This window comes from Phyllopteryx taeniolatus, chromosome 3 (assembly GCF_024500385.1).
Source record: "Phyllopteryx taeniolatus isolate TA_2022b chromosome 3, UOR_Ptae_1.2, whole genome shotgun sequence".
Lineage (NCBI taxonomy): Eukaryota > Metazoa > Chordata > Actinopteri > Syngnathiformes > Syngnathidae > Phyllopteryx > Phyllopteryx taeniolatus.
The window spans coordinates 21,836,644-21,863,482 of record NC_084504.1 but is presented as its reverse complement, the minus strand read 5'-3'; the positions used below and the strand labels follow the sequence as shown (position 1 = coordinate 21,863,482).

General features: G+C 42.7%; 1 protein-coding gene and 3 long non-coding RNA genes across 4 annotated transcripts; 1 reads left to right on the top strand and 3 right to left on the bottom strand.

The window, feature by feature from the left end:
* Positions 1-4,906: 4,906 nt before the first annotated feature.
* On the bottom strand, positions 4,907-5,784 carry LOC133475157 (uncharacterized). The gene is made up of 3 exons (XR_009787734.1): positions 5,770-5,784; positions 5,370-5,526; positions 4,907-5,241 (listed from the first exon to the last, which is right to left on the bottom strand). It is a non-coding gene; the product is annotated as an uncharacterized LOC133475157 (long non-coding RNA).
* A 173-nt stretch (positions 5,785-5,957) lies between these two features.
* On the top strand, positions 5,958-7,811 carry LOC133475158 (uncharacterized). Its single transcript, XR_009787735.1, has 3 exons — positions 5,958-6,139; positions 7,231-7,398; positions 7,532-7,811. It is a non-coding gene; the product is annotated as an uncharacterized LOC133475158 (long non-coding RNA).
* A 3,733-nt stretch (positions 7,812-11,544) lies between these two features.
* LOC133475873 (uncharacterized) lies at positions 11,545-13,175 on the bottom strand. The gene is made up of 2 exons (XR_009787961.1): positions 12,000-13,175; positions 11,545-11,871 (listed from the first exon to the last, which is right to left on the bottom strand). It is a non-coding gene; the product is annotated as an uncharacterized LOC133475873 (long non-coding RNA).
* Positions 13,176-16,404: 3,229 nt separating this feature from the next.
* On the bottom strand, positions 16,405-26,659 carry LOC133474893 (uncharacterized; the record flags this gene model as incomplete). The annotated part of the gene is made up of 3 exons (XM_061767026.1): positions 25,785-26,659; positions 24,191-25,296; positions 16,405-16,769 (listed from the first exon to the last, which is right to left on the bottom strand). Coding segments are annotated over exons 2-3 (1,422 nt in total), but the record flags the coding sequence as incomplete, so codon positions are not given.
* Positions 26,660-26,839: the final 180 nt, after the last annotated feature.

Below are 26,839 nucleotides of genomic sequence, written 5' to 3'. Positions count from 1 at the left end.
GAAGGTCACGTTGACGGTGGCCATGTGTGCGCTCATCTTAGCCACACTGACGACCAGTGCAGAGGCCCGCCGCAGACGTCCCTCTGTCCGTCCACCGTGGGGCATCATTGAGACCCAATCCGGGACACTCACCGAAGCAATACGTGGAGCGCCGAGACTTGCGGAGAAAGCAGACAAATGGGGATGAATGATGAAATACTGCACAACGAAGAGAGACCAAGTTGCAACAGTACAAATAAAATGTCTGGCAATGTAAAGGCTCCCATTCATGACAAATAAAATGGATAGAAACTATCAAACAAGTTTGAGGTATTTCTTCCTTACGTTGAAATGCATAAATAAGAATATTACCTAAACATACATTCATTCTCCAGCTGTTCTGGGTGGGGGGTCGGGGTGAGCGTGGCCGTGGCCGTGGCCGTGGGTGGGGGTTGACTGTCGCTACCCTGCATATTGTTTGAGTTCTGTGGTTTCCAATTGTGTGGGGGTCCCTGAAGGAAACTGCGTCGTGCAGCCGCTGTTCTCAAACTGTTCAAATCTCGCCCACACAACACGGCCATTGGCCAACCGAGCGAGCCGGATTGGGCAAAAAAGACCTCGATGAGACATTTCATGAACAGGGTTGGACTAGGGCGGGAAAGTGGCCCTGGAGTCATGGGCAGACTGGCCCAGTTCATGCGCGCCGTGGCGAGAAAGTCAGCTGGCAACACAAACCCAATAATTAAAAAAATATATAATACACTGAGAGAGAACAAGGACAATGGGTAACACACAAATATTGTACAAACAGGATAAACAATAGAGTCACACCTGTAATAAAAAGCTGTAATATTGCGGGACTGCGAAGCAAGAACCGTGATCTCGCGCAGGATTACTGAATGTGTATTCTGTGATGATAAATTGCAGGGACTCATTGTTTCCATGACATGTGCATCCCGGGACTCAGACAGACTCAAGTTTAAAATGATCTATGGTCCTTACTCTGTTCCTTTGGTCTTTGTTTCTATTTTTATTTTTAGGTTTTTGAGGTTATTAATGACTCAATGAATTATGGTCCAACAAGATCATATCGATCGATAGCATCAGATTCCTTCTTTTTTTTTTTTATTATTATTGGGTTTGTGTTGCCAGCTCCCTTTCTCCTCACGACATGCACAAACTGGGTCAGTCTCGTCTCTTTTTTATCTTTTATTTTACTTTCATTTTTATTTTTTCTCTTTGTTGTAAATGTTAATAGGCTGTTTTTTTTCTTTGTTTTTAAATGCTTTTAATCGTGTAAATCACATTGAGTTGCCTTGTGTATGAAATGCGCTATATAAATAAATCTGCTCTGCTTTGCTTGCTTTAGTAAGCACTTACAGTCAATACCTCTTCTCATGTTGACTTAACGCTCTGTAAGGTAATGTAATAACATTTATTGCTCTCAGGATGATGAATGGAATATTCGACCAGGGAACCAGTTGAGATATTTTGATCATTCCTCAAATATTGACTTTTTCTCTTTTAAGACAAAGATTTTTCATAGTAATACCCACACTCTTTTACTTCGAAGCCACGCTGTTGTTACACATGCAGAATGTGGTTTGGCATTGTCTGGCTGCAATAAGCAGGGGCATCCATGAAAAAGACGTTGCTTGGATGGCACCATATGTTCCTCCAAAACCTGTATGTACCTTTCAGCATTAATGGTGCCTTCACAGACGTGTAAGTTACCCATGCCATTGGCACTAACACAGCACCATACCATCACAAATGCTGGCTTTTGAACTTTGCGTCCATAACAGTCCGGATGGTTCTTTTCCTCTTTGGCCCAGAGGACACGACGTCCACAATTTCCAAAAACAATTTGAAATGTGGACTCGTCGGACCACAGAACACTTTTCCACTTTTCATCAATCCATCTTAGATGAGCTTGGGCCCAAAGAAGCCGGTGGCGTTTCTGGGTGTTGTTGATAAATGACTTTTGCATTGCATAGTAGAGTTTCAAGTTGCACTTACGGATGTAGCGCCGAACTGTATTTACTGACATTGGTTTTCTGTAGTGTTCCTGAGCCCATGTGACGATATCCTTTCCACATTGATGTCGGTTTTTGATGCAGTGCCGCCTGAGGGATCGAAGGTCACGGGTCAATGTTGGTTTTCGGCCATGCCGCTTACATGCAGTGATTTCTCCAGATTCTCTGAACCTTTTGATGATATTATGGACCGTAAATGATGAAATCCCCAAATTCCTTGCAATTGTACGTTGAGGAACATTGTCCTTAAACTGTTCGACTATTTTCTCACGCACTTGTTCACAAAGAGGTGAACCTCGCCCCATCTTTGCTTGTGAATGACTGAGCAATTCAGGGAAGCTCCTTTTATACCCAATCATGGCACCCACCTGTTCCCAATTAGCCTGTTCACCTGTGGGATGTTCCAAACAGGTGTTTGATGAGCATTCTTTTTTGCCAACTGTCCCAGCTTTTTTGGAATGTGTTGCAGTCATAAAATTCTAAGTGAATGACTATTTGCTAAAAACAATCAAGTTTTTCAGTTTGAACATGAAATATCTTGTCTTTGTTGTGTATTCAATTAAATATAGGTTGAACATGATTTGCAAATCATTGTATTCTGTTTTTATTTGTTTAACACAACATCCCAACTTCATTGGAATTGGGGTTGTACCTCAAACTTGTTTGATAGTTTCTATCAATTTTATTTGTCATGAATGGGAGCCTTTACATTGCCAGACATTTTATTTGTACTGTTGCAACTTGGTCTCTTTTTGTTCTGAAGTATTTCATCATTCATCCCAATTTGCCTGCTTTCTCCGCAAGTCCCGGCCCTCCACGCATTGCTTCGGTGAGTGTCCCGGATTGGGTCTGAATGATGCCCCGCGGTGGACGGACAGAGGGACGTCTGTGGCGGGTCTCTGCACTGGTCGTCAGTGTGGCTAAGATGAGCGCACACATGGCCACCGTCAACGTGACCTTCAGCAGCCTAGACATGGTTGGTTGATCTTGAAGGGCAAAATTTGAGGAACAAACCTCAGTATGGCACAGTGCACAATGGAGACAAAGATAAACGTTTCATAAAGTCCTCGTGTGGAATCTCATTGTATTTTATGCATAATAGAATATGATGTGTGATGAAAGGCGGCACGGTGGCCAACTGGTTAGCAAATCTGCCTCACAGTTCTGATCTCTGCATAATTAACAGAACATAATGTTTGATCAAGCAACCGACTGAGATGCATTCATCGGGCAGGAGGTGGGGTACACCCTGAAGTGGGGCAGGGCACACATCAATAAACAACCATTCGCACTCACATTCACACCTACGGGTAATTTAGAGTTGTCAATCAACCCACCGTGCATGTTTTTGGGATGTGGAAGGAAACCGGAGTGCCCGGAAAAAACTCACGCAGGCACGAGTAGAACATGCAAACTCCACACAGTCGGGGCCGGGGATTGAACCCCGGTCCTCAGAACTGTGAGGCAGACGTTCAAACCACCGCACCCACCTTTTCTCAAGTTTTGTCAGAAATATGACATAGTTTTACAAAAGGACCTCGAACAGTCCATGTCTAACGACATGTTTCATATGAATAAAATGTTGACGTGCAGGATGGTACATTTCTACTCTTGTCCGGTAGTGCAATTTAAAAACGGTTCAAAATGTGAACTGCCACAAACAGCAACTTTGAAATATTTTTTCATGATTTTTTTCATGAAGCTCAAGCTGGCTGCGCGAGAAAGGTTACTCCTCCATATAAGTGGACTGTAATGGTAAGAAGTGACAACAGGCTTCTTGATCACACCTCACCTTTATCTTGAAAATGTCATCTTGATGCTCTTCCTTGGTTTATGCAATGTAGTTTTGTGGACATGCTGTATGCTGTCCACTGTTGTATTGTATTTGATACACCTTTTCTTGAGTGAAGGGGGAAAAAAAATGGAGCAATTCAAGTACTGTAATGAAAGGAGAGTCACAGCCGCTGATGTTTTGACCACACCCCAAGAAAATGCATCTTCCCTGAAGTGTTTTGTTTGATTTGAGCTAGTGTCTTGTGGTGACGAGTGTGCTGCTCAAGCAGCGAGCCAACAGCGAGTTGGACAGCTCCACTGTCGAGTAACCTGCTACTAGCAGCTAGGCTGGTACTTGTAAGCCGCTAGTGGGTTTGTGGACCGGCGTTGGCTCTGTCCAATACCTCACATCCTTTCTCCATGCTCTGCACGTAGATCCACAAAACAGAGACACCGTTCATTATGTTCACGAGCTAACGAGCTCGCTCGACGGCGGCGGGGTCATCCAAAACATCAGTGCCTCGCTTGGAGTTGTTGTGTGTGGGTCACCCAACATAACAGAGACACGGGGAAAAAGACATCTTGGTGAGTGTAATCACCTTTACTATGACATCTGATAACACTGTGTCGTCTACACAGTACGTACTGGGTATCTGTAAAGCTGATGTTGAAGAAGACTTTACACAACCCAACTTTCTCACTTTCCTGCATACAAACTGCTGTTATTAAAACGATATGCACTTATTTAGTTGAAGACATGGATGTTCATAGGCTAACAATTCGTCCTGCATATTTAATCTCGTGTGAACATCGATAAAAACATGACATGGAAGCCACACTTCAAACATATACAAACCAAACTTGATAGAAGTATTTCAGTTTTGAATCGAGCTACTGGATCATAATGTATTCACATAATTCAGAATTCAATAACTGCAGAAGTTCAGTCAGTTCACGGACGATGCAACAAAAAAGGGAAAGAAGGATCATCCACAATGTACTATGAGACATAAAGTGTACTTCTACGTTATCACTTACTTAGTGGAAGAATCCAAATATTGCCGATTCTTGTTTTGCAACTTGTGCATGCTATTCAGAAGAAATACTTCAAACGTATGTGATGCTTCATATTCATTTTATTTTGGATGTACAGGAGAACAGAATTGTTGCAATTACATGGCAGGAAATTTAGTTTTTATCTTTACAACATGTTCTGTCTTTGTTGTGCTGTATTTCATCACTCATCCCCATTTGTCTGCTTTCTCCGCAAGTCTCGGCCCTCCACGTATTGCTTCGGTGAGTGTCCCGGATTGGGTCTCAATGATGCCCCACGGTGGAGGGACAAAGGGAGGTACGTGGCGGGCCTCTGCACTGGTCGTCAGTGTGGCTAAGATGAGCGCACACACGGCCACCGTCAACGTCACCTTCAGCAGCCTGGACATGGTAGGTTAACCTTTAAGGGCAACATTTGATGAACAAACCTCAGTATGGCACAGTGCACAATGGAGACTGAAAAGTAAACCTTTAGTTAAGTCCTCGTGTGTATTTTCAATCTCATTGTATTTATGATGCACCGCTTACCTTTTCGTTCCACAGGTTGAAGCTGAAGCAACAGGTTTGTGTTGCAGTTATCTGCCGTACCGCTGACGGTCACACTTAAATACTTCTTCACATGTTGACTTACATTGTTTGTTTGATGAGGGAATAGAACACCTTGACTCTGTTTGTCCAATGATCTCTGCATAATTAACAGAACATTATCTTTGATCAAGCAACCGAATGGGACTACAAGTTCATCTTATCTCAAGTATTGTCAGAAACATTTCATAGTTCTACATGAGGACCATGAACAGTCCACTACATGTCTAACGACATGTTTGCTTCATCAAATGTTGACGTCCAATTTCTACTCTTGTCCTGTAGTGCAATTTAAAAATGGTATGTGAACTGCCACAAACATCCGTTCATCCATTTTCTTTACCGCTTATCCTCACGCGTGTCGCAGGCTGCTGGAGCCTATCCCAGCTGTCTTCGGGCGGGAGGCGGGGTACACCCTGAACCGGTCACCAGCCAATCGCAGGGCACATGGAAACAAACAACCATTCTCTCTCACATTCACACCTCGGGGCAATTTCGAGTCCTCAATCAACCTACCACGCATGTTTTTGGGATGTGGGAAGAAACCGGAGAACACGCAAACTCCACACTGGCGGGGCCGGGATTTAAACCTCGGTCCCCGGAACTGTGAGGACGATGTGCTAACCAGTCACCCGCCAGTTTTAATTTTCTTTTCATTACGTTTTTCATTGAGCTCAAGCTGGCTGCGCGAGAAAGGTTACTCCTCCATAATGGTAAGAAGTGACAACAGGTTTCTTGATCACACCTCACCTTTATCTTGAAAATGTCATCTTGATGTTCTTCCTTGGTTTATGCAATGTAGTTTTGTGGACATGCTGTATGCTATACACTGTTGTATTGTATTTGATATAGCTTTTCTTGAGTGAAGTGGCAAAAAAAATTGAGCACTTCGAGTACTGTAATGTCACAGCCGCTGATGCATTTTCAGTCATTTATCGAATGGGACAAACAGTCAGACGCACAAGAATTGAGACTCACACACAGACTGACCGGCCAACCTGACTTCAGCTCCTGACGTCACTCACTAAGCCACACCCCTTAAAGGCCCACAACCAACATACGAATATTACAGTCCGTACTGTAATTAAAATTGAACCAATATCATTGTTGTGTTTTGTTTCTAAATACATTCAATGTTTGAAGTGCCGAAAACGTGTGCACCGATTGAACAATTTAGTACTGCATTGCCGAGATATACGCGTAATTTCAAACACTTTTGTCATGATCTGTGCCCTGCAGTTCATTTTTGGAGCTTGGGTTGTGCGTTGTGCCTCTCTCTCCCCAGCAATCATTACCTCCTCGCCCGCGCATCTGTTCCCAATCAGCACTCATCACTGCCTGTATTTAAGCCTGCCTGACCCACAGATCCACCGCCAGAGTATTTGCACTTGTTCGTGGTACACAGGCTTACAGGCTACGGATCACCATCATGCATTGGAAATACATACTCTGAGCTACCTCAAAATAAACCATTCTCATCAGATCCCTCCACCTCAGTCTGATTTTGGGTCCAGTCCAATACCATACGATTACATATCGTGACAACTTTTGCTCTAGCTCAGCTGACTGGATTTTTGGGGGCGTGGCTAAATTGGCGTCATGCCCCAGCGAACAGCATGAGTCGGCCCTCCGTGCACATCAAGATTTTATTCATCAAACAAGTGTGATACACATTTTTGGATTATTCCGCTGTGGGGGCCATGGTCCTTTAATAAAACTACGAAATATGTTTTGAAATACTTGAGTGAAGATGAACATGTCTCAGTTGGTTTCTTGATCAAACAATATTTTATTTATTATGCAGAGATCATTTGGACAAATAGAGTCAAGGTGTTCTATTTCCTCATCAAACAAACAGAATATTAAGTCAACATGTGAAGAGGTAGTTAAGTCTTGCTGTCAGTGGTACAGCACATCACTGCTCACTTCAAGAACAAAGAACTGATTCAATTTCAACCTGTGTAGAGAAAAGGTAAGCAGAATAACCCCCCCTCCCGCCCAAAAAAGAAAAGATCTGAACTAAATGCTTATTTTTGTGGTCCGAGTCGTGTCCGGTGGTACGTTGTATCATGCTGAGATCTGTTCCTAATATTTTGTCCTACCAGGTGAACCAATCATGCCCAGACTGCTAAAGGTCACCCTGACGTTGGTCATGTGTGTGCTCATCTTAGCCACACCACCGCCCATTGCAGAGGCCCACAAACACAGGAGAATACCATTGTCTGGTTTCATCAATTCCCCTTTCAAGCCACTTACCGGAGAAATGCAAGAAATGCCACTGGAAGCAAAATTGGACAAATGGGGATGAGTGAGGAAATACAGAACATGTAATTGCAACAATTCTGTTCTCCTGTACATCCAAAATAAAATGAATATGAAGCATCACATACGTTTGAAGTATTTCTTCTGAATAGCATGCACAAGTTGCAAAACAAGAATCGGCAATATTTGGATTCTTCCACTAAGTAAGTGATAACGTAGAAGTACACTTTATGTCTCATAGTACATTGTGGATGATCCTTCTTTCCCTTTTTTGTTGCATCGTCCGTGAACTGACTGAACTTCTGCAGTTATTGAATTCTGAATTATGTGAATACATTATGATCCAGTAGCTCGATTCAAAACTGAAATACTTCTATCAAGTTTGGTTTGTATATGTTTGAAGTGTGGCTTCCATGTCATGTTTTTATCGATGTTCACACGAGATTAAATATGCAGGACGAATTGTTAGCCTATGAACATCCATGTCTTCAACTAAATAAGTGCATATCGTTTTAATAACAGCAGTTTGTATGCAGGAAAGTGAGAAAGTTGGGTTGTGTAAAGTCTTCTTTAACATCAGCTTTACAGATACCCAGTACGTACTGTGTAGACGACAGTGTTATCAGATGTCATAGTAAAGGTGGATTACACTCACCAAGATTTCTTTTTCCCCGTGTCTCTGTTATGTGGGGTGGCCCACACACAACAATTCCAAGCGAGGCACTGATGTTTTGGATGACCCCGCCGCCGTCGAGCGAGCTCGTTAGCTCGTGAACATAATGAACGGTGTGTGCCCTGCCCCACTTCAGGGTGTACCCCACCTCCTGCCCGATGATAGCTGGGATAGGCTCCAGCACGCCCGCGATCCTAGTGAGCAGAAGCGGCTCAGAAAATGGATGGATGGATGGAATACTTGAGAAAAAATGAACTTAAAGTCTCAGTCGGTTGCTTGATCAAACATTATGTTCTGTTAATTATGCAGAGATCAGAACTGTGAGGCAGATTTGCTCACCAGTTGGCCACCGTGCCGCCTTTCATCACACATCATATTCTATTATGCATAAAATACAATGAGATTCCACACGAGGACTTTACTAAACGTTTATCTTTGTCTCCATTGTGTACTGTGCCATACTGAGGTTTGTTCCTCAAATTTTGCCCTTCAAGATCAACCAACCATGTCTAGGCTGCTGAAGGTCACGTTGACGGTGGCCATGTGTGCGCTCATCTTAGCCACACTGACGACCAGTGCAGAGGCCCGCCGCAGACGTCCCTCTGTCCGTCCACCGCGGGGCATCATTCAGACCCAATCCGGGACACTCACCGAAGCAATGCGTGGAGGGCCGGGACTTGCGGAGAAAGCAGGCAAATTGGGATGAATGATGAAATACTTCAGAACGAAAAGAGACCAAGTTGCAACAGTACAAATAAAATGTCTGGCAATGTAAAGGCTCCCATTCATGACAAATAAAATGAATAGAAACTATCAACCAAGTTTGAGGTACAACCCCAATTCCAATGAAGTTGGGATGTTGTGTTAAACAAATAAAAACAGAATACAATGATTTGCAAATCATGTTCAACCTATATTTAATTGAATACACAACAAAGACAAGATATTTCATGTTCAAACTGAAAAACTTGATTGTTTTTAGCAAATAATCATTCACTTAGAATTTTATGGCTGCAACACGTTCCAAAAAAGCTGGGGCAGTTGGCAAAAAAGAATGCTCATCAAACACCTGTTTGGAACATCCCACAGGTGAACAGGCTAATTGGGAACAGGTGGGTGCCATGATTGGGTATAAAAGGAGCTTCCCTGAATTGCTCAGTCATTCACAAGCAAAGATGGGGCGAGGTTCACCTCTTCGTGAACAAGTGCGTGAGAAAATAGTCGAACAATTTAAGGACAATGTTCCTCAACGTACAATTGCAAGGAATTTGGGGATTTCATCATTTACGGTCCATAATATCATCAAAAGGTTCAGAGAATCTGGAGAAATCACTGCATGTAAGCGGCATGGCCGAAAACCAACATTGACCCGTGACCTTCGATCCCTCAGGCGGCACTGCATCAAAAACCGACATCAATGTGGAAAGGATATCATCACATGGGCTCAGGAACACTACAGAAAACCAATGTCAGTAAATACAGTTCGGCGCTACATCCGTAAGTGCAACTTGAAACTCTACTATGCAATGCAAAAGTCATTTATCAACAACACCCAGAAACGCCACCGGCTTCTTTGGGCCCAAGCTCATCTAAGATGGATTGATGAAAAGTGGAAAAGTGTTCTGTGGTCCGACGAGTCCACATTTCAAATTGTTTTTGGAAATTGTGGACGTCGTGTCCTCCGGGCCGAAGAGGAAAAGAACCATCCGGACTGTTATGGACGCAAAGTTCAAAAACCAGCATCTGTGATGGTATGGTGCTGTGTTAGTGCCAATGGCATGGGTAACTTACACGTCTGTGAAGGCATCATTAATGCTGAAAGGTACATACAGGTTTTGGAGGAACATATGCTGCCATCCAAGCAACGTCTTTTTCATGGACGCCCCTGCTTATTGCAGCCAGACAATGCCAAACCACATTCTGCACGTGTAACAACAGCGTGGCTTCGAAGTAAAAGAGTGTGGGTATTACTATGAAAAATCTTAGTCTTAAAAGAGAAAAAGTCAATATTTGAGGAATGATCAAAATATCTCAACTGGTTCCCTGGTCGAATATTCCATTCATCATCCTGAGAGCAATAAATTTTATTACATTACCTTACAGAGCGTTAAGTCAACATGAGAAGAGGTATTGACTGTAAGTGCTTACTAAAGCAAGCAAAGCAGAGCAAATTTATATAGCGCATTTCATACACAAGGCAACTCAATGTGATTTACACGATTAAAAGCATTTAAAAACAAAGACAAAAAACAGCCTATTAACATTTACAACAAAGAGAAAAAATAAAAATTAAAGTAAAATAAAAGATAAAAAACAGACGAGACTGACCCAGTTTGTGCATGTCGTGAGGAGAAAGGGAGCTGGCAACACAAACCCAATAATTAAAAAAAAAAAAAAGAAGGAATCTGATGCTATCGATCGATATGATCTTGTTGGACCATAATTCATTGAGTCATTAATAACCTCAAAAACCTAAAAATAAAAATATAAACAAAGACCAAAGGAACAGAGTAAGGACCATAGATCATTTTAAACTTGAGTCTGTCTGAGTCCCGGGATGCACATGTCATGGAAACAATGAGTCCCTGCAATTTATCATCACAGAATACACATTCAGTAATCCTGCGCGAGATCACGGTTCTTGCTTCGCAGTCCCGCAATATTACAGCTTTTTATTACAGGTGTGACTCTATTGTTTATCCTGTTTGTACAATATTTGTGTGTTACCCATTGCCCTTGTTCTCTCTCAGTGTATTATATATTTTTTTAATTATTGGGTTTGTGTTGCCAGCTGACTTTCTCGCCACGGCGCGCATGAACTGGGCCAGTCTGCCCATGACTCCAGGGCCACTTTCCCGCCCTAGTCCAACCCTGTTCATGAAATGTCTCATCGAGGTCTTTTTTGCCCAATCCGGCTCGCTCGGTTGGCCAATGGCCGTGTTGTGTGGGCGAGATTTGAACAGTTTGAGAACAGCGGCTGCACGACGCAGTTTCCTTCAGGGACCCCCACACAATTGGAAACCACAGAACTCAAACAATATGCAGGGTAGCGACAGTCAACCCCCACCCACGGCCACGGCCACGCTCACCCCGACCCCCCACCCAGAACAGCTGGAGAATGAATGTATGTTTAGGTAATATTCTTATTTATGCATTTCAACGTAAGGAAGAAATACCTCAAACTTGTTTGATAGTTTCTATCCATTTTATTTGTCATGAATGGGAGCCTTTACATTGCCAGACATTTTATTTGTACTGTTGCAACTTGGTCTCTCTTCGTTGTGCAGTATTTCATCATTCATCCCCATTTGTCTGCTTTCTCCGCAAGTCTCGGCGCTCCACGTATTGCTTCGGTGAGTGTCCCGGATTGGGTCTCAATGATGCCCCACGGTGGAGGGACAAAGGGAGGTACGTGGCGGGCCTCTGCACTGGTCGTCAGTGTGGCTAAGATGAGCGCACACACGGCCACCGTCAACGTCACCTTCAGCAGCCTGGACATGGTAGGTTAACCTTTAAGGGCAACATTTGATGAACAAACCTCAGTATGGCACAGTGCACAATGGAGACTGAAAAGTAAACCTTTAGTTAAGTCCTCGTGTGTATTTTCAATCTCATTGTATTTATGATGCACCGCTTACCTTTTCGTTCCACAGGTTGAAGCTGAAGCAACAGGTTTGTGTTGCAGTTATCTGCCGTACCGCTGACGGTCACACTTAAATACTTCTTCACATGTTGACTTACATTGTTTGTTTGATGAGGGAATAGAACACCTTGACTCTGTTTGTCCAATGATCTCTGCATAATTAACAGAACATTATCTTTGATCAAGCAACCGAATGGGACTACAAGTTCATCTTATCTCAAGTATTGTCAGAAACATTTCATAGTTCTACATGAGGACCATGAACAGTCCACTACATGTCTAACGACATGTTTGCTTCATCAAATGTTGACGTCCAATTTCTACTCGTCCTGTAGTGCAATTTAAAAATGGTATGTGAACTGCCACAAACATCCGTTCATCCATTTTCTTTACCGCTTATCCTAACGCGTGTCGCAGGATAAGCTGTCTTCGGGCGGGAGGCGGGGTACACCCTGAACCGGTCACCAGTCAATCGCAGGGCACATAGAAACAAACAACCATTCTCTCTCACATTCACACCTAGGGGCAATTTAGAGTCCTCAATCAACCTACCACGCATGTTTTTGGGATGCCGGAGTGCCACAAAAGTTTTAATTTTAATTTTCATTACGGTTTTCATTAAGCTCAAGCTGGCTGCGTGAGGAAGGTTACTCCTCCACATAAGTGGACTGTAATGGTGATGCTCTTCCTTGGTTTATGCAATACCCCTCCATGTAGTTCTGTGTACATGCTGTATGCTATACACTCTTGTTACATACACTATGTTTACCAAACTTAAGGGGTGGTACATATTGTAACCCACCCAAGATCAACAAGATAAAAGCTGCCCCAATAACGAAAACCGGTTGCTCGATCAAATGCATTAATATTCTTGTAATCATCCTGATATCAAGATGCTCTTTCCCATCACGAGACAAGCGGAGTGTTAAGTCAACATGAGAACTGGTATTCCAACACTATGAAAAATCTTAGTCTTTTAAAGAGAAAAAGTCAATATTTGAGTAATGATCAAAATATCTCAACTGGTTCCTTGGTCGAACACCTTAATAACCCATTTATCATCCTGAGAGCAATAAATTTGATTTCATTACCTTACAGAGTGTTAAGTCAACATGAGAAGAGGTATTGACTCTAAGTGCTACCGTCAAGGGTACAGCAGAAGAGGGGCAGACTGGGGCGGGAAAGTGGCCCGGGAATCATGGACAGACTGGCCCAGCTCATGCGTGCCATGGGGACCTGGGTGGCTGGCAACACAAATTTCATGTACAAAGACTTGCGTGGATTTCCTACTGAACCATGGCGTACGCTCAAATCCAGAAAACGTCGTACGCACAAAAATATCCAGATGTATGAATCTGTGCGTACGCATGAATCCAAGCACATTTCCTTCGTACATTCCAAACAACGTGGAAATTAGCGCACGTTGGAGTAGCCGACTCCTCCCTGTCCACGCCCACATTTACATATGCAAATCATATTTAAATGAACCCTGCACCTGAGATCCCGATCTCTACATGATCAGGAAAAAAGGACAATGAGCAAGGAAAAATAATTTTTCTGAATGTGAAGTTGCTCAATGAAGTAGACGTGCGCAAGAAAATCCTCTTTGGGCACGCTGTACTCTGGTGTTAACAATTCGCAAAAAAGGAGCGAATGGGACAGGGCGTGTGCGGCTGTCAATGCTGTGGGGTCAGAACAACACACACACGTTGAACTAAAAAAGAAGACATTAAGGTGGATGTGAAGTGGAGGACAGCTGCCCACCACCAAAGTGTGGCCAAAACAGGCGGAAGAACCGATGCGGAGGGCCTCACCCCGTTCGAGGAGAGAATCGCTGCGATCATGGGTGACACTGCTAGCTGGCTCAGGGGTGGTGGAAGCACGTGGCTGACTCTGATCACCCCACAAGGTTAATACCATGTATTTTTATAACTCACAACAAATGTGTTCATACAGTAACCTACACTCAGCCCTGTGAGATAAAGGTTCATGCGTAAATGTTCCATGTATGGTATTTGTAATCAATCTTTTGAATTCAAGTAGAAGCACATCAGCATAGCAAAGAGGATATCAAAAACTGGGACAGGTGGAAACAAAGAGCAATGAAAGTTGAGGAATGCTCATCAAATACCTGTTTGGAACATCCCACAGGTGAACAGGCTAATTGGGAACAGGTGGGTGCCATGATTGGGTTTAAAAGGAGCTTCCCTGAATTGCTCAGTCATTCACAAGCAAAGCTGGGGCGAGGTTCACCTCTTTGTGAACAAGTGCGTGAGAAAATAGTCCAACAGTTTAAGGACAATGTTCCTCAACGTACAATTGCAAGGAATTTAGGGATTTCATCATCTACGCTCCATATCATCAACAAAAGGTTCAGAGAATCTGGAGAAATCACTGCATGTAAGCGGCAAGGCCAAAAACCAACATTGAATGCCCGTGACCTTCGATCCGTCAGGCGACAATGCATCAAAAACCGACATCCACGTGTAAAGGATATCACCACATGGGCTCAGGAATACTTCAGAAAACCAATGTCAGTAAATACAGTTCGGCGCTACATCCATAAGTGCAATTTGAAACTCTACTATGCAAAGCAAAAGCCATTTATCAACAACACCAAAAAACGCCGCCGGCTTCTCTGGGCCCAAGATCATCTAAGATGGACTGCTGCAAAGTGGGAAAGTGTTATGTGGTCCGACGAGTCCACATTTCAAATTGTTTTGGGAAATCGTGTCCTCCGGGCCGAAGAGGAAAAGAACCATCCAGACTCTTATGGACGCAAAGTTCAAAAGCCAGCATCTGTGATGGTATGGGGCTGTGTTAGTGCCAATGGCATGGCCATCCAACCGATGTCTTTTCATGGACGTCCCTGCTTATTTCAGCAAGACAATGCGAAACCACATTCTGCAGATTACCACAGCGTGGCTTCGTAGTAAAAGACTGCGGGTACTAGACTGGCATGCCTGCAGTCCAGACCTGTCTCCCATTGAACATGTGTGGCGCATTATGAAGCGTAAAATACGACAATGGAGACCCCGGACTGTTGAACAGCTAAAGCTGTACATCAAGCAAGAATGGGAGAGAATTCCACCAACAAAGCTTCAACAATTTAATTATGCAGCGTTCATAACATAAATAGAGTCATGACAGTTATTCCATCATCGGACAAACAGAAAATTAGGTTAACATGAGAAGAGGTGTCTAAGTGTTACGATCAGTAGTACAGCAGATTACTGCAACACAAAGCTCACGCTGACATTTTGGACCACCCCGCTACTGTCGAGCAGGCGCCTTAGCTTGTTCATGGTCCTTTTGTAAAACTCTGAAATATTTCTGACAAAATTTCAGAAAACATGAACTTGTTTCAGTCAGTTGCTTCATCAAACATCCATCCATCCATTTTCTGTACCGCTTTATCCTCACTAGGGTCGCGGGCATGCTGGAGCCAATCCCAGCTATCTTCGGGTGAGAGGCGGGGTACACCCTGAACTGGTCGCCAGCCAATTGCAGGGCACATAGAAACAAACAACCATTCGCGCACACATTCACACCTAAGGGCAATTTAGAGTCTTCAATCAACCTACCATCCATGATTTTGGATGTGGGAGGAACCCAGAGTGTCCAGAGAAAACCCACGCAGGCACGGGGAGAACATGCAAACTTCACACAGGCGGCGCCGGGATTTGCACCCCGGTCCTCAGAACTGTGAGGCAGATGTGCTAACCAGTAGTCCACCATGCCGCCTTTCATCAAACATAATATTCTATTATGCAGAGATCATTGAACAAACGGAGTCAGGCGTTCACTTCTGTCATCAGACTAACAATGTTAAGTCAACATGCAAAGTGTTACTGTCTGTGCTACAGCAGATTACTACAACACAAACCTGCTGCTTCAGTTTTAACCTGTGGAGCGAACAGGTAAGAGGTGCATCATAAATACAATGAGATTCCACATGGGAACTTTACTAAATGTTTACTTTTATCTCCATTGTGTACCGTACCATAATGAGGTTTGTACCTCCAACTTTGCCTTTAAAGGTTAACCTACCATGTCCAGGCTCCTGAAGGTCACTTTGACGGTGGCCATGTGTGCGCTCATCTTAGCCACACTGACGACCAGTGCAGAGACCCGCCACAGATCTCCCTTTGTCCGTCCACCACCGGGCATCATCCAGACCCAATCCAGGACCCTTACCGAAGCAATACATGGAGGGCCGGGACTTGCTGAGAAAGCAGTCAAATAGGGATGAATGATGAAATACTTCAGAACAAAGAGAGACCAAGTTGCAACAGTACAAATAAAATGTCTGGCAATGTCATGGTTCCCATACATGACAAATAAAATGAATAGAATATCAAACAAGTTTGCAGTATTTCTTCCTTAAGTTGAAGCGCAGAAATCAGAACATTATCTAAACATACATTAATTCTCCAGTTCTTCCGGCTGAGGGGTTGGAGATGGGTGCGGGTGGGGGTGGCATCTCGCTCTACCGTGGGGGCTTGGGAGCGTCGGTGGCAGGTAGCGTAGGGTAGCGGTGGTTGGCTGGGGGGCGGCAACGGGTTGCTGCATTCTCCTTCTGGTGTCTGGTTCTGCATGGGGCACTTCGGTGGGAGTGCTGAACCCTCCTGGATCCCTTGGTATGGGTGGTGTCCTGTCTGCCGGGCTATTCTTGGGTGGGCCCCTGCTCCCATCCTCCCATCTTGGCTGGGTTCGGTGGGGTCTTCCGTCACCATTGTGCTGGCACTGCAACTCCAGGACACCTCTGACGTTTATTGTGCATATGAGATGGTGCCAATTCAATGATTAAATCATTCAATGGAACTTTATTTGTAAGCACTTTTCATACAAAAATATGCAACATATGCGCTGTGCATAAAATTTTACTTTAAAACTTTCAACTTATTAACAAGGACACAGATGCACAGACGTACAGGTTAAAAATAATATCATAGTGACTTAATAACCTGACGCTGAGTACAGAGCATCCAGGTGCAGAAACACCATCTCAGGGAGCCATCAGCACCAAGACCAGACCATAGGAAGCGGTCACAGGCCACCAGGATGAGGCCCCCAGTGCAGCCGCGAAGCGAGAGCCTGCACCTACGGCTGCTGGGCTACCCAAGAGTCACTCTCTTCAAAAACCAAAGACCAAATCCAAAACCTTGGTGTTCTGATAGATTCCGACCTGATGTTCAACAGTCATATCAAATCAATTACTAAAGGTGCCTTCTACCATCTGAAGAACATATCCAGAGTGAAGGCTTGCAGACCAGGGGAAGCTCATCCATGCTTTTATCTCAACTAGACTTGACTATTGTAATGGTCTTCTGACTGAACTCCCTAAAGAGCATTAAACAGCTGCAGCTCATTCAGAATGCTGCAGCTCGGGTTCTGACCAGAACAAAGAGGTCAGCGCATATTACTCCAACTCTAAAGTCTTTACACTGGCTTCCAGTCAGCTTTACAATAGATTTTAAAGTTCTGCTACTGGTCTATAAATCACTATAAATCAGGCTTAGGTCCTGAATACATGAATGAAATGCTAAGGGAATATAAACCAAGTAGGGCTCTGAGATCTACAGACTCAGGTCAAATAGTGGGGCACGGAGTCCAAAGCAAACATTGTGAAGCACCATTTAGCTATTGTGCTGCACACAAATGGAATAGGTTGCCAACAGAAGTGACATCAGCCCCAAGTGTGAATGCTTTTAAGTCCAGGTTAAAAACTCTTCTTTTTTCCCATGCTTTTTAGAGCATTTCCACTTTTAAATGCTATTTCTTGCACTGTATGCTGTTCTAATTGTCCATCCATCCATTTTCTGAGCCGCTTCTCCTCACTAGGGTCGCGGGTGTGCTGGTGCCTATCTCAGCTATCATCGGGCAGGAGGCTGGGTGCACCCTGAACTGGTTGCCAGCCAATCGCAGTTAAATCAAATTCCTGTGTACTACATGCCAAAACCCAGGATTGAACCAGGACCTTTAGATCTTCAGTCTAACGCTCTCCCAACTGAGCGATTTCGGCTTGGTCCTTTGCGCACAAGTGCCTCTGTTTTAATTGTATTTTTATTTTATTTTATTTCTACTTGCTTTAAATATTTATAAGATGTTTTTTTCTTTGTTTTTAAATGCTTTTAATCATGTAAAGCACATTGAGTTACCTTGTGTATGAAATGCGCTATATAAATAAATTTGCTTTGCTTTGGTTATTAGTGTCCTACACTCGACAAAAACATTCATCCAAATACAGATTGGACACAGATTAAAAGAAAAATATTTGTAGAAGAAGAAAATGATTTATTTTTCTTTTACAAGAATAATAATTTAGAATGCGCCTAAATTAAGAATGGTCACATTAAAAATGTTCAGGTCAAGATGAGGTGTGACTGAAAAAGAACAAGGAGGATTTGCTGTGGCGACCTCAGAAAAGGGTCAAGCCGAAAGGGAAACAAGAAGACTGTGGTGTCCTTGTTGCTCGTGAGTGTCTTAGTTAATATTCTTAATTTTGCAACTTCTCCATGCTATTCAGAAAAAATACTATACCTCAAACCTGTATGCTGTTTAACATTCATTTTATTTTTCATGTATAGGAGAATGGAATTGTTCCAAGTACATGGCAGGAAATGTTATTTTCACTTTTGCAACTCATTCTCTTTGTTGTGCTGCATTTCATCATTCATCCCCATTTGTCTGCTTTCACTGGGAGTCCCCGCCCTTGGCCTTTTGCTCTGGATTTCTGATATGGCCTGTGGTGGGCTTGCATCCAGGCAGGGCAGTGGCCTTGGGGAAGCCGTTTTTGGTCATCTTCTGCACTGGTAACCAGTGTGGCGAAGATGAGCACACACATGGCCACCGTCAAGGTGACCTTCAGCCGCCTGGACATGAGTCTTTAACCTGTGAGGGTACGATATTAGGAACAAATCTCAGTATAATATATAACACACAACTGGGACCACAAAAATAAACATTGAGTACAGATCTTGTGTGGAAGCCCATTATATTTATTACGTTCCTCTCACCTATTAGTTCCAGAGGTTGAAGTTGAAGTGGCTCGATGGTGTTGGAGTGAGCAGTAATCTGCCGTCCCATTGACAGTAACACTTAAATACCTCTTCTCATGTTGACGTAACACTGTTTGTCCAATGATGTATTGTTGTCCGGATGATTAATGGTTTATTAATGTGTTTGATCAAGGAACCGGTTGAGATATGTTCATCTTTCCTCAAGTATTTTCTTTTTCTCTTTTGAGACTAAGATACAGTATTTAATGAATTGATGTGCATCTGACTTGCTTGATTAATAAAATCATGGGATGCAGGGTTGGACAGGTCAACTACAGTCCTGTAGACAACAGTGTTGTTGTACACCAGTGCAAGCTACAACCACAATAATATGAATATTATTAAATGACAGCTCTGACATAACAAATTGAAATAAAATGCATCATACTCACCAGAGATGCTGAGTATTAAATGTACTAATGTGTGCAGATCGCTACAGACGGGTTGAAGTTGGATGTAACGAGTTTCACTCTGACCAACCAATCAGAGGACGGAAAAATGCTGATGTCACCGAGGGTCAAGGGATGAATTTGAAATATATATTGGTTAAAATCAAAATAATTCCCTAAATTTAAAATGATTGGTGAAGAAATATTTTTACTCCGAATTAAGTTTAACCTATATAGGCCAGCACTATTGATTCTGAAGGCCCTGGGCAGATTAGACTGATATAGCAATACATAAAGGTTTAAATCCAACTTGGCTAAAAAAAAAAAAAAAAACATTTAAAAAAAAAAAATTACAAAAAAATCGAACATCCACATACATGTACTGGAAGCCATGCAGCTAAGAGAAACGCTACTAGAGGAAGAAAATAGACTGTTAAGAACAATTTAAAAGAATTTAATGGAACAAATATTAGAATTTCAATTGTAAATATAAGTCAGTGTTTCTAATAGTGTTTTGGCCAGCAGAGACAGCCTTGCTGGCCCTGACAAGCTCACCGCTCTTCATTTTAGTTTGAGTTTTATTTTACAAGAGTTAACTTCTCGTCACACTTGTAAAATTAATACAAATTATTGTAGACAGTTTTTGTGATGGTGACCGTTTTGAAATTGGAATAAACAATTCACATAAATGCACAAACACTTTGGAAGCCAACCAGCACCACAGAACAGATTATGTTCAATTTTGGAGGTTCCATTTTGCAACGTTATCAGTCTACTTGGGGAAAGGTCTCATAAAATGCAGATTACTTGTTAATCTGTTTCTGTTTTTGAAAGAATTTGCAAAGCACATAATTAATGAAGACTGCAAACACTCAAGAAGACTACAGTGGAACTGGAGCACCTTGCGCGTTACGATTTTATTGTATTCTTTATCCTGGCCTACAGTTTGCACTGGCTTGTGCCCCCCAGAGGGCTGCACTTTTGTCATCCACTTGAATCCCCTATTTTCAACCATGCTTACTGGAAGCTTAGCGATACAATTAGTTTTTTTGTTGTTGTTTTGGGGAGGCGGGGCATTTAGATAAGTAAACAATAAATGTTTCAATAAACCGCTCCGGGAAACAAAAACTGCCAGCAACAAATAGCTCACTGCTACTTCCGGTGTCTTACAGGAAGTTGCGCCCACAATTGTTTTAGATCAGTGCCCCCAGGAATATGGTGGCTAGGAGAACAAAATTATTGCAGCTACATGTTAGGACTTGTTTTTTTAACTTTTGCAACTTGTTCTGTCTTTGTTGTGCTCTATTTCATCATTCATCTCTATTTCCCTGCCATTTAAAAGCCATTTATCAAGAACACCCAGAAACTCTGCCGGCTTCTCTGGGCCCGAGCTCATCTAAGATGGACTGATGCAAAGTGGAAAAGTGTTCTGTGGTCCGACGAGTCCACGTTTCAAATTGTTTTTGGAAATTGTGGACGTCGTGTCCTCCGGGCCAAAGAGGAAAGGAACCATCCGGACTGTTAAGGACGCAAAGTTCAAAAGCCAGCATCTGCGATGGTATGGGGCTGTGTTAGTGCCAATGGCATGGGTAACTTACACATCTGTGAAGGCACCATTAATGCTGAAAGGTACATACAGCTTTGGAGAAACATATGGTGCCATACAAGCAACGTCTTTTTTCATGGACATCCCTGCTTATTTCAGCAAGACAATGCCAAACCACATTCTGCACATTACCACAGCGTGGCTTTGTAGTAAAAGAGTGCCAGGTACTAGACTGGCCTGCCTGCAGTCCAGACCTGTCTCCCATTGAAAATGTGTGGCGCATTATGAGGCGTAAAATACGACAACGGAGACCCCGGACTGTTGAACAGCTGAAGCTGTACATCAAGCAAGAATGGGAAAGAATTGCTTGATGTTCTCTTAACAAGGAGCTGAATGGCAAAGATAACTTGAATAGACACCACAGTGGAAGTGAGTATATAAAACACATTACAAAACTCACATACATGCATAAAAGGCAGTGCACATGATACAGGAACATTGAGGTAAAGCATTCTTTAGTTTGCATTTATACAGGGGCACGGTAAGTGTATTTCCAAATACATCCTGTCGTATAGCGAAGCGATTACTGTGCAGTGCTCCATAACAAGAGATTAAATGTGGCTCCCTCTCATGGGCATCTGCCGACACTGTCAACACAAAACACTTGGCTGGGATACAAAGACAAGCTGCTTGATTGACAGACAAAAACATCCATAACACAACGTCGAGGATGGAGTTCCTTTGTTGCACACACAGATGGAGATGCTCATTTTTTCGTTATTTCACTCTGCATTTTGCTGCCACACACTCTCTCACACGCACACACAGAGACAAGGCTTGACAAGCAGACCAAGACCAAGCGGTTTTGTAACATGTGAACACAACCTTGATGAACCAAGTGCCTTGAGTATCTTTGTTAATAAAATCAATTATTTTAGATGACTGACAATAAGGTGCATTTTCATAATCTTGCAGAACTTTTTTCCCACGTGTAGGGTCTGTGAACTATTCTGATCTAGTTCTGATGATGAGGAAGTACGAACATCTCATCAGCGCATGTGATGTGCCATACAAGGACTTCTCTCATGTACAGATCTTGTAAAGTATGAAATGCTCTAAAGAAAAAAAATCTGTTGTTGGTGAGTATCTATAGGACTTTATTAATCGCATGCCTATTATTTGAATAGTTCATCAAAAAATAAAGAAGTGTCTTAGCGCCATTAAAATTCATACAGTTCCTGGCAGTTAAAAACATTGTTAACCTGCAAACACAAAGGAGGAACATGTTGCTTCCTCTCAATTCTCATCTAAAAAGACCAACTAGCAAATTTCCATGACCATGTTCAATCGTAAATGAACCCTTCCGCTTTGAGATTAAAAGGAAGTAGCAATATAGCGCAGTTTATTGTGCTCTTTTTAAAAATGTCTCCTACCATCCCTTATACACCTCATCAAGCAGTAAATGGAGCATCCCTGTGTTGCTAATGAGCACTGACTTCCTAAAATATGAATAAACACAAAACAAAAGACAATGAATGGATGTCCTATCCCCCATCTAAGCAAAGCAAATGTATTTATATAGCGCATTTCATACACAAGGTAACTCAATGTGCTTTATATGATTAAAAGCATTTAAAAACAAAGAAAAAAACAGTGTATAAACATTTAAAACAGAGAAAAAAAACAAAAGTACAATTAAAACAGTGTACAGTGTAAGAAATATAATTTCAAAATGGAAAAGCTCTAAAATACATGAGAAAAAAGAAGAGTTTTTAACCTGGACTTAAAAACATTCCCATTTGGGGCTGATGTCACTTCTGTTGGCAACTTATTCCAGCTGTGTGCAGCATAATAGCTAAATGCTGCTCCACCATGTTTGCTTTGGACTCTGTGCTCCACTATTTGACCTGAGTCTGTCGATCTCAGAGCCCTATTGGGTTTATATTCCATTAGCATTTCTTTCATGTATTCAGGACCTAAACCATTTAGTGAGTTATAGACCAGTAGCAGAACTTTACAATCTATTCTAAAGCTGACTGGAAGCCAGTGTAAAGACTTTAGAATTGGAGTAATAGGCTCTGACCTCTTTGTTCTGGTCAGAAACCGAGCTGCAGCATTCGGAATGAGCTGCAGCAGTTTAATGCTCTTTTTGGGGAGTCTACTTGAGATAAAAGCATGGATGAGCTTCTCCTGGTCTGCTTGACACATGCAAGCCTTCACTCTGGACATGTTCTTCAGATGGTAGAAGACCGTTTTAGTAATTGATTTGATATGACTGTTGAAAATCAGGTCTGAATATATCAGAACACCAACGTTTCGGACTTGGTCTTTGGTTTTTAAAGAGGGTGACTCCAGGTATTTACTAACAGCAATCCTCTTTTCTTTATTGCCAAAAACAATTCTCAGCTTTGTTGTGGTTTAATTGAAGAAAATTTTGGCCAGTTATTTATCTATTTTAGACAGTGACACAAAACCTCAATTGAACTGTAGTCATCTGAGACACTGCTAGATATAACTATGGCTCATCTGCATGGCTATGATGGTCAAAATTAAAGTTCTGAAGAATTTGACCCAAGGGTAGAATGTACAGGCTGAACAGGAGGGGTCCAAGAACTGACCCTTGAGGGACTCCATAGGTCATTGACATTCGATGAGATTCATCACTTAAAATGGTTACAAAATAACTCCTTTCCTCCAGGTAGGACCTGAACTGTTAGATTTAGTCCTAGCCACATTTCCAACCTGTTCAGCAGTATATTATGGTCTACCTTATCAAAAGTCGCACTGAGGTCCAACAAGACCAGAATTGACACCTTTCCCAAGTCAGTGATCAACCTTATATCATTTAGCACTTTGATAAGAGCTGATGCCGTACTGTGATGTGTTCGGAAACCTGATTGAAATTTGTCAAAAAGTCAATTTAAGTTCAAGAAATTGCTGAGTTGATTAAAAAGTAACTTTCTCAACAATCATGGCTATGAAAGGGAGATTTGAGATGGGTTTATAGCTTGTTAATATGTTAATTTTTTTTTAGAAGAGGCTTAATTGCAGCTACTTTAAGAGCTTTAGGAGACTCTAGTCTCCTCCATTACCGACTAATACAATCACATTTATGTGTTTATTATATCATGCAGCACCACCAAAGCGCTTGTGAGAACAATTAAAAACCCGCCCATCGATATCTCCAGACCTTGTGTGCCGCTAGTCTGCCTCATCATGTACTTTTCTGAGTCAACCATGTAGAGCTCCAAGCATCTCCTGGCCAGAACCTGCTTAATGAGAGCCGGATAGCCGATCTCCACGATACTGACAGTGTCATTGTCCGTTTCGCTCTTGACAGCCTCAATGGCAGGAGTCACCAGATCAGCTTGAGGCTGAGTTGGAGAAAGGGACGATGATGTAGAGGAGTTACTGGGGTTGGTGTTGTTGGTCTCGCCTGGAGCCAAAGGCGGTGGGGTGGCTCCTGACTTGCCGTTTTGATTCATGTTAGCTGGAGGCAGAACATCAGTTCTCTTCATGCAGGAGTCCATGAAGCTGTCGTAGGTCTCAGGGGGCGGACTGTACCTGGAGTCTCGATCGTAATCATTAGTATCAGTAGACTTCATCCCATATTTCCTGTACATGTAGTGGTTGTAGTAGTCCTCCTCCTGAGGGTTGTGGAAGTGAGGACGAGGAAACCTTCCTAAGCCATAGCCCAAAGTCCTTCCTGCCACAGCCCCTCCGGCTGCCGCCATAACCGCACTCCGTCCAAAACCTCTGGATTTATCGTTGGGCATTATATTCATTGCTTGAACTGAGCGGGAAAATGGAGAGCCTCCCCCAAAACCTTTGCCCTGATATCCAAAGTTGCTGCCATAGCGAGGGTTCAGGATAGGGTTGTTTGGGTTTTGGTTGATGTATCCACCAGGATAACGGCCATAAACCCCACCGGACCCTCCAAAACTACCATAGCCACCTCCATAGGAGGATCCATGTGGCTGTTGGGGGTAACTGCCAGGTCTGCCTGGATGCTGATTGTAAACTCCTTGATTGGTTTGTGAGGGCTGTTTGGGGTATGAACCCTGTGAACTGCTGCCCCGATTGTTTTTGCTGCCGGTACTACTGTGGCTGCTGCCTCGGCCGGATGAGAAGGGCTTCTTGAAGCCGAAGCTTTTACCGAAAAATCCCCGTCGTCTCTTAGCCGAGGAAGAATGAGAGTGAAAGAGAAGGATCAACAGACACAGCTGAGCGAATAAAGTCAACTTCATCTTGGCCCTGCAAGGAATAACAGTGAGGAGAAAGAAGGGGGCCGGGGCCCTAAAAAAAAGATTACAATTTAATTCATTTATCAGTCTGAGAAATGTTTACTGTTCCATTAAGATTCAAATCATATGCTATTCCTCCTCATTGTTGAATTTCTTAATTCGGTTGAGATTTTCTGTTGTTCTGAAAAAGATGAAAATGTTCCTTGATTTTGGCGTTGAAACCCACACATTAATACGATTTTGTAACGATAGAAAACTACATTGTGGTGTTTCACTATTATTCTCGTTTTCTGTGACGTTTGAAATGAGATCCCAGAAGGTTTGAACGGACGCCACTACTGAAAAACATCACATTTCCGTCTCAACTAATAAGAAACATCTGGACATTTTTCTACCAATGTGTTAAGGTTTCGGTCTCACATTTCCTAATGATTTCCATTGCTGAGGAGAAAATTTTTGAAAATTTTCGACGTTAAAAGTGGCATAAAAATCCTTATTTCTTAAAAGCTCGGGGTCTTGTCACAGGATAACAGTCCTTACCTCAAGTGTCGGTTTGCTTGGTTTATGTTTGGTTTCAGTCAGGGTTCTCGCCCGAAGGTTCGGTCGCCGCTGGTTGGGGTCGTGTTTGTTTGGAAAGTGCGTCTCCAGCAGTCTCGCCCCGACACGCGCAAACCGCAAGGACGTGCTTATTTTAATGGGAGATGATGTCACTATCACGTGAAATTTGACCGTAAAGGGAACTCTTTGAAATGCAACTGCTGCAAGTCATTGTTTCAAATCAGACGCCAACAAATGCAACTGCAAGCCTACATCGAGCACATTTAAGTTCACACGTGAGGATGTCAAAGACAATATGTTGCCAGCTACTTTGGACAGACGACAGGTTTTATTGGGTTTTACGGAAAACCCACATAAACTGACCAGTCTACCTACGCTTTCTATTTTCTTTTTTTCTACTTTTTTCTACCACACACTGGAACACAAACGGGGCACCATTTGAATCCTACAAATAATAGAGCTGACAATGTTCCTACCAGCCCACGGGCTAAAGAGGCGGCCCTCAAAACCAAGACAGACCACACACCCAATACCCACAAAAACAATCCGGTGTATGCTGTGCAGTGCACTGATCTATATATTGATGAAACAATGTGTTTTTGTCTATTTATAAACTTTTGTGTATGTGTTCCTGAATGTAATGCTTGCCACTGAATTACACATCCTTCACAAATTGCACTTTTTTACTTTGTGCATATGGCGCCATCTGCTGGACAGAACATTTGGGCGTCGGTGCCTTTCTTTGGCTACTCAGCTCAACTAGCATCTCTCCAAAATCTAGTTGGCCTTTTCTGTCCGCAGCCGGATTCGAACCATAGCCCTCCGGGTTTCAAAAACCAAGTCATTATAGATGAGCTACTGCCCCCCAAAACTACGTTAAATCATAGTTGTTAATCATTATTCTTGAGTCATTTCGCTCTTGCATTGTTTGATGTAGGTAATACGACTGTAGAATTGATGCAAATCACCGTTAACAGATGGAAACGGCACAAAGGGAGTTAGTTTCATGAGTTTAATCATTAAGCTCTATTTGCCAT